This window comes from Montipora capricornis, chromosome 3, assembly GCF_036669925.1.
Source record: "Montipora capricornis isolate CH-2021 chromosome 3, ASM3666992v2, whole genome shotgun sequence".
Lineage (NCBI taxonomy): Eukaryota > Metazoa > Cnidaria > Anthozoa > Scleractinia > Acroporidae > Montipora > Montipora capricornis.
The window spans coordinates 67,412,438-67,419,937 of NC_090885.1; the positions used below are offsets into that span (position 1 = coordinate 67,412,438).

The 7,500-nt window shown below is 36.9% G+C and overlaps 1 protein-coding gene across 1 annotated transcript in view; it reads right to left on the reverse strand.

The window, feature by feature from the left end:
* LOC138043805 (uncharacterized) overlaps window positions 1-7,500 on the reverse strand; it is a 55,117-nt gene that overhangs the window by 45,736 nt on the left and 1,881 nt on the right. Inside the window, exons 1-8 of the mRNA XM_068890260.1 lie at window positions 6,998-7,500; window positions 6,161-6,260; window positions 5,417-5,531; window positions 4,051-4,112; window positions 3,767-3,930; window positions 2,266-2,365; window positions 1,522-1,636; window positions 155-216 (exon numbers count right to left, since the gene is read on the reverse strand). The exon at window positions 6,998-7,500 is cut by the window's right edge and continues 1,881 nt beyond it. Coding sequence (XP_068746361.1) covers window positions 155-216; window positions 1,522-1,636; window positions 2,266-2,365; window positions 3,767-3,930; window positions 4,051-4,112; window positions 5,417-5,531; window positions 6,161-6,260; window positions 6,998-7,211 — 932 coding nt within the window. The 5' untranslated portion in view covers window positions 7,212-7,500. The remainder of the gene's footprint in view (window positions 1-154; window positions 217-1,521; window positions 1,637-2,265; window positions 2,366-3,766; window positions 3,931-4,050; window positions 4,113-5,416; window positions 5,532-6,160; window positions 6,261-6,997) is intronic.

Sequence of the window (7,500 nt, forward strand, 5' to 3'; positions counted from 1 at the left end):
AATAATCATTATTCTGAAATCCTAGGCCTCACATGCAGTAAAAAATTTCAGCATTCTAATAAATGGATGGCAATAAATGCAACCAATTAGAAAAAAGACTGCAGGAAAGACTACACTATTATCACATCTGTATCATAATAATTAAATGACTCACATGCTTTGTTTTTCAACACCGCAATATTCTTCCATTTCCTTTGTTATATTTTCCATCCATTCCTAGCAAAAAAAGTCAAAACGTCAAAGTTCATCTGTGTACAGTTGTACATGTGCATCTATATACATGACTGTATGTTATCAATTAAGTCACCTTTCTAGACCTAAGTCAGGGGCACCCAACATCAATTTTCAGAAAACATCTGTTCGGAAGACGATTTGAGATCTAGAATTTTCGGAACATTTGTCGTAAAATTTCTTGCTTGCCTGCCTGTCCTAGGATTTTCGAACATCTAAAAAATGGTATAATTGCCCATTTTTAAAGGATTTTAACTCTAAAATTTTCTGCCTGAAATTTTCGAAAAGGTATGTCTTGATTCCTATAATTTACAGATCACTAGACTTTCTGCTAGGAAATCCAAACAGATGAAAAAACTTTAGGGGATAAAATTATGCGTATATCTATACCATTTAAATACCAAAATACGTTTTTAAACAACTGTATGTTTAAGTGGTTTTGAATTATATTCTCGTTGGGTGCCCCTGCTAAGTTAATTATTCACACCTGCAATAATTATTTAATGGATTAATATAATGTCTTCACAGAACAGCAAAGAATATTTATACCTCAATTGATATGAATCAGAAGCACTTGACCTTGATACCTGTAACTTGCAACTCTTTTCCTTGGACCAACACCGAGAATTTTATTTTTTTATGCCCACATATGGACAAAAATAAGATCGAAGCTGCACGCACGGGAAAATGAGCGATCTACGTTACAAATGTACATCCAAATAAGGACATTTTTCAACTCAAAAAACCCAAGCTCTGAACCAGGGTTAAATGCTTCAAGGACTCATGAGCTTCTGTGCAAATTTATACATACATGTAGTATCAATTTGATAATGCCAGTTTACAATCATTCTTTAATTAATACATGTAAGTGTTAACAGGAATCAGGAAAGCAACTAAGACTTGGACTTTGAGCAATGGGAAAACCTTGCACAAGGTTCCTCACACTGGAGACAAACCCTGAACAAGAAAATCACGATGGGAGAGAAGAAACTCCACATTGCCTCAGACAAAAAAAGGAAATGGTGCATTATATACTACTGTTGACAAATCAACTACAAGTACAGACGCTGTGCAAGAGACTGTCCTCCCCGCATCGGTCTTCAGACACAGCCACACCAGACGCGGCTTCAGCTGTTACCTGAACCCAGAGGTGCAGATCCATGGTGACTTGTGACCAACAGATGTCAGTTCGAACATGACTAAAGAAATACTGACCATTTCATAAATGTGCGGTAAGTTGACATTGTAACTGACTGACAAATTAATGTTCCCAGAAATAAACGCACTTACATTCATTTCCCTTTCAGAATAAGCTGCAAAATAGTATGTCCTCTTTTCTGGCTGTATATGAACTAGTTTAAATGTCCAAGTGAATTTTGCACTCTTCTCTGGTGCGGGGGACAACCTAAAAGTGGCCATGATATGTTTAAACTACAAAAAAAAAATTGTTATACAGGTATCACGGTGACTACAGTTCTACGTTTAAAAATCAAAATGATATATTACAGAACATGAAACTGGCTTCCACAAGGCCATGAAATATTGTACAGGATCAACCAGATCCCCTTGGGCAATGTGTTTTCTGAAATGAAGTTATAACTTCTTTTGAGTAACAGTTATATTCAAAACAGTTTTTGAAATGGTTTTACTTGTTAGATAAAGTAAAAACGTTTTTTGATATGATTTTAGGTCTCTGCACTTGTCCACATATTTTTGTTTGCCAAACTTTCTTCATAGTTGCAATGTATATGACTGTAAATTATTATCCCACAATGAGGAAAAACCAGCTGGACTGAACCAGGGTAGAAAAGAAGAATGGGTTTATTATGCCAGGCTGACATCGCAAACTACTTTGCATTTTAGGATACACTGTAGTTCTTTGAAAGGATAGGGCCAAAGTCAAGTTTATGACATTTAAATCCAGTATCAAATGAGTATGGAGAATAGCAAATTATTTAATTGGAAAAGTTCATTGAGGTGAACTTTATACACTCAAGACAAAAAGACACTAAATAGTAATCAAATTAGTGATACCTGTATCCACTCAGTGAAAATTTCCCTGCTGTTGTTGTAGCTTCTGGCTTATAATAATAATACAAACAGCCCTTGTGCAAGATGACATATCTATCACGCCCTACCAAAAAGTCATTGCTCAATTACTGTATTTCCACATTCATAAATCAATGCATTTACGGTTTTATGGCACCAATGACAGCCACACCATTATTGAATACATCCTGTAGGATTCACAAAGCAGTTTAACTGATACTGATCTTGCACACCTTCAGTTCTTCATACCTTACATGTACATGTATTCCAAAATGGCGACCATTTGAGTATTCTTTTGTTTGTTTGCAAATTAGCCTTTGCTGCCTTGTTCAAGGTTCAATAATTATTGTTTTTTTATTTTAGTTTAAGAACGAGGCAAAGAGGAATAATAATAATAATCTGCAAGCAAACAAAGTTAACAAAGACTCCAGTGACAAGGTGTCACAATGCCCAGTTCCAGCGCAAGTTATGCAATTTCAAGTTATGCAGCATTGGAACAGTTGATTTAAATGAAGTGCAAAGGTGCTAAGGTTCCAGAAAGCATCCATACTCCCCCCCCCCCCCCTCCACAGAAGGTTTTTTCATTTTAGCTCCCATCCACTTGGAATTCCATTCCAGAGGGTGTTTTGTAAAGACCCCCCCTCCCCAAGTTGTTTTATGCGTGAAAAATTGATGACTCACACAGGTACAATCAATTCTTTTCTTACTTTGCTATGTTACTTAAGGTGATTCCCTAGTAATAGAACCCGCCATAGATTTCCGATGAAACTTGGTATGCTGTTGTTACAGGGCAAGGAGATGTTAAAAACGTAATAAAAAGAGGGGGTCACCGTGCTTGTTTTCACGCCACAATACTGACAAATAAGGTTATTTAGGTGACGTTTGGTAATCTCCGTGCGCAACAAATAAGCTCGATTATTTTCCAATGCAGCGTGTTATATCACACCGAGTTCGACTTTCTTTGATTGTTTATTCATCTACGTCCCAGAAAAAATGGCTTCAAATACGCTGCATTATTAGTTCTATTTTTATCCTTTAAAGGAAACATAATTTGGACTTGCTCTGTTGGCCCGTTACGTCTCTATCTGTAGCATTTATTTCATTTGCCAAAAAAGTAGCAATAGACTTCTGCCAATTTTTTTCTCAGTTATTGATGATATTGTTCTCTTTGAATTTATAAAATAAAAAGTGGGGGTCACCGTGCTCGTTTAAGAGAGAACGAGCATTTATCACGCTATCGAGCTTAGTTTGAGGGAAATCTCTTACGTTTTGTACGCGCGCGCTCTCTTTTGCGCGCGCTAATGACGCAAAAATCGTGCGCAGTAGGAATGCGCAATGCAAAACTAGGGAATCACCTTAAGATTAACCTTTTACTGAACCGTTTTTGCAAACTTAAATGTGCTTCATGATACCATGTATATACACATGATATTAATTAATCAACTGGGCTAATAACATTAACACAAAATTTAGTTATTAAGCTCACATGTCTTAATTCTTTCGCCTTCTTTTCTGATCCAACCACATTTACCACAATAATTGTCCTTGAGCAATTCTTGGGCAGGAATTGACTGGAAAGGTTCTGGAACTGAGAGATGCTGTGGATCTGAGGCTGCTCTCCTCTTGTGATTTTCATCAACATCAACATTGCTTGGTCGGGGCAACGAAGATGGACGACAAGGAAAATTAATAATGCAACCAATTAGAAAAAAGACTGCAGGAAAGACTACACTATTATCACATCTGTATCATAATAATTAAATGACTCACATGCTTTGTTTTTCAACACCGCAATATTCTTCCATTTCCTTTGTTATATTTTCCATCCATTCCTAGCAAAAAAAGTCAAAACGTCAAAGTTCATCTGTGTACAGTTGTACATGTGCATCTATATACATGACTGTATGTTATCAATTAAGTCACCTTTCTAGACCTAAGTCAGGGGCACCCAACATCAATTTTCAGAAAACATCTGTTCGGAAGACGATTTGAGATCTAGAATTTTCGGAACATTTGTCGTAAAATTTCTTGCTTGCCTGCCTGTCCTAGGATTTTCGAACATCTAAAAAATGGTATAATTGCCCATTTTTAAAGGATTTTAACTCTAAAATTTTCTGCCTGAAATTTTCGAAAAGGTATGTCTTGATTCCTATAATTTACAGATCACTAGACTTTCTGCTAGGAAATCCAAACAGATGAAAAAACTTTAGGGGATAAAATTATGCGTATATCTATACCGTTTAAATACCAAAATACGTTTTTAAACAACTGTATGTTTAAGTGGTTTTGAATTATATTCTCGTTGGGTGCCCCTGCTAAGTTAATTATTCACACCTGCAATAATAATTTAATGGATTAATATAATGTCTTCACAGAACAGCAAAGAATATTTATACCTCAATTGATATGAATCAGAAGCACTTGACCTTGATACCTGTAACTTGCAACTCTTTTCCTTGGACCAACACCGAGAATTTTATTTTTTTATGCCCACATATGGACAAAAATAAGATCGAAGCTGCACGCACGGGAAAATGAGCGATATACGTTACAAATGTACATCCAAATAAGGACATTTTTCAACTCAAAAAACCCAAGCTCTGAACCAGGGTTAAATGCTTCAAGGACTCATGAGCTTCTGTGCAAATTTATACATACATGTAGTATCAATTTGATAATGCCAGTTTACAATCATTCTTTAATTAATACATGTAAGTGTTAACAGGAATCAGGAAAGCAACTAAGACTTGGACTTTGAGCAATGGGAAAACCTTGCACAAGGTTCCTCACACTGGAGACAAACCCTGAACAAGAAAATCACGATGGGAGAGAAGAAACTCCACATTGCCTCAGACAAAAAAAGGAAATGGTGCATTATATACTACTGTTGGCAAATCAACTACAAGTACAGACGCTGTGCAAGAGACTGTCCTCCCCGCATCGGTCTTCAGACACAGCCACACCAGACGCGGCTTCAGCTGTTACCTGAACCCAGAGGTGCAGATCCATGGTGACTTGTGACCAACAGATGTCAGTTCGAACATGACTAAAGAAATACTAACCATTTCATAAATGTACGGTAAGTTGACATTGTAACTGACTGACAAATTAATGTTCCCAGAATAAACGCACTTACATTCATTTCCCTTTCAGAATAAGCTGCAAAATAGTATGTCCTCTTTTCTGGCTGTATATGAACTAGTTTAAATGTCCAAGTGAATTTTGCACTCTTCTCTGGTGCGGGGGACAACCTAAAAGTGGCCATGATATGTTTAAACTACAAAAAAAAAATTGTTATACAGGTATCACGGTGACTACAGTTCTACGTTTAAAAATCAAAATGATATATTACAGAACATGAAACTGGCTTCCACAAGGCCGTGAAATATTGTACAGGATCAACCAGATCCCCTTGGGCAATGTGTTTTCTGAAATGAAGTTATAACTTCTTTTGAGTAACAGTTATATTCAAAACAGTTTTTGAAATGGTTTTACTTGTTAGATAAAGTAAAAACGTTTTTTGATATGATTTTAGGTCTCTGCACTTGTCCACATATTTTTGTTTGCCAAACTTTCTTCATAGTTGCAATGTATATGACTGTAAATTATTATCCCACAATGAGGAAAAACCAGCTGGACTGAACCAGGGTAGGAAAGAAGAATGGGTTTATTATGCCAGGCTGACATCGCAAACTACTTTGCATTTTAGGATACACTGTAGTTCTTTGAAAGGATAGGGCCAAAGTCAAGTTTATGACATTTAAATCCAGTATCAAATGAGTATGGAGAATAGCAAATTATTTAATTGGAAAAGTTCATTGAGGTGAACTTTATACACTCAAGACAAAAAGACACTAAATAGTAATCAAATTAGTGATACCTGTATCCACTCAGTGAAAATTTCCCTGCTGTTGTTGTAGCTTCTGGCTTATAATAATAATACAAACAGCTCTTGTGCAAGATGACATATCTATCACGCCCTACCAAAAAGTCATTGCTCAATTACTGTATTTCCACATTCATAAATCAATGCATTTACGGTTTTATGGCACCAATGACAGCCACACCATTATTGAATACATCCTGTAGGATTCACAAAGCAGTTTAACTGATACTGATCTTGCACACCTTCAGTTCTTCATACCTTACATGTACATGTATTCCAAAATGGCGACCATTTTAGTATTCTTTTGTTTGTTTGCAAATTAGCCTTTGCTGCCTTGTTCAAGGTTCAATAATTATTGTTTTTTTATTTTAGTTTAAGAACGAGGCAAAGAGGAATAATAATAATAATCTGCAAGCAAACAAAGTTAACAAAGACTCCAGTGACAAGGTGTCACAATGCCCAGTTCCAGCGCAAGTTATGCAATTTCAAGTTATGCAGCATTGGAACAGTTGATTTAAATGAAGTGCAAAGGTGCTAAGGTTCCAGAAAGCATCCATACTCCCCCCCCCCCCCCCCCCTCCACAGAAGGTTTTTTCATTTTAACCCCCATCCACTTGGAATTCCATTCCAGAGGGTGTTTTGTAAAGACCCCCCCTCCCCAAGTTGTTTTATGCGTGAAAAATTGATGACTCACACAGGTACAATCAATTCTTTTCTTACTTTGCTATGTTACTTAAGATTAACCTTTTACTGATACCATGTATATACACATGATATTAATTAATCAACTGGGCTAATAACATTAACACAAAATTTAGTTATTAAGCTCACATGTCTTAATTCTTTCGCCTTCTTTTCTGATCCAACCACATTTACCACAATAATTGTCCGTGAGCAATTCTTGGGCAGGAATTGACTGGAAAGGTTCTGGAACTGAGAGATGCTGTGGATCTGAGGCTGCTCTCCTCTTGTGATTTTCATCAACATCAACATTGCTTGGTCGGGGCAACGAAGATGGACGACAAGGAAAAGTGTTGTTGCTCATGGTGCTATTAAGGGCCTCATGTTAAAAACTGTGACTTCAGGGCATATAATTATAATAACATCTGTTGGCAAAAGGAAGATCATGAATTTTAATAAATTTACATTTTATCTCTGTAGGGAGTCAGGGTGCACTGGCAGGGTCCACTATAGGGAGTAAGGGTGCACCTGGGGTTATCAACTGTGCCACTCACCTCTGCAACCTGGGTTCAACCCTGGTCTCGAGGTCGTATGTGGGCCAAGTTTCAGTCGAGCTCAATCTGACCAGGGTTTTTCGCCAGGTACATGTACTC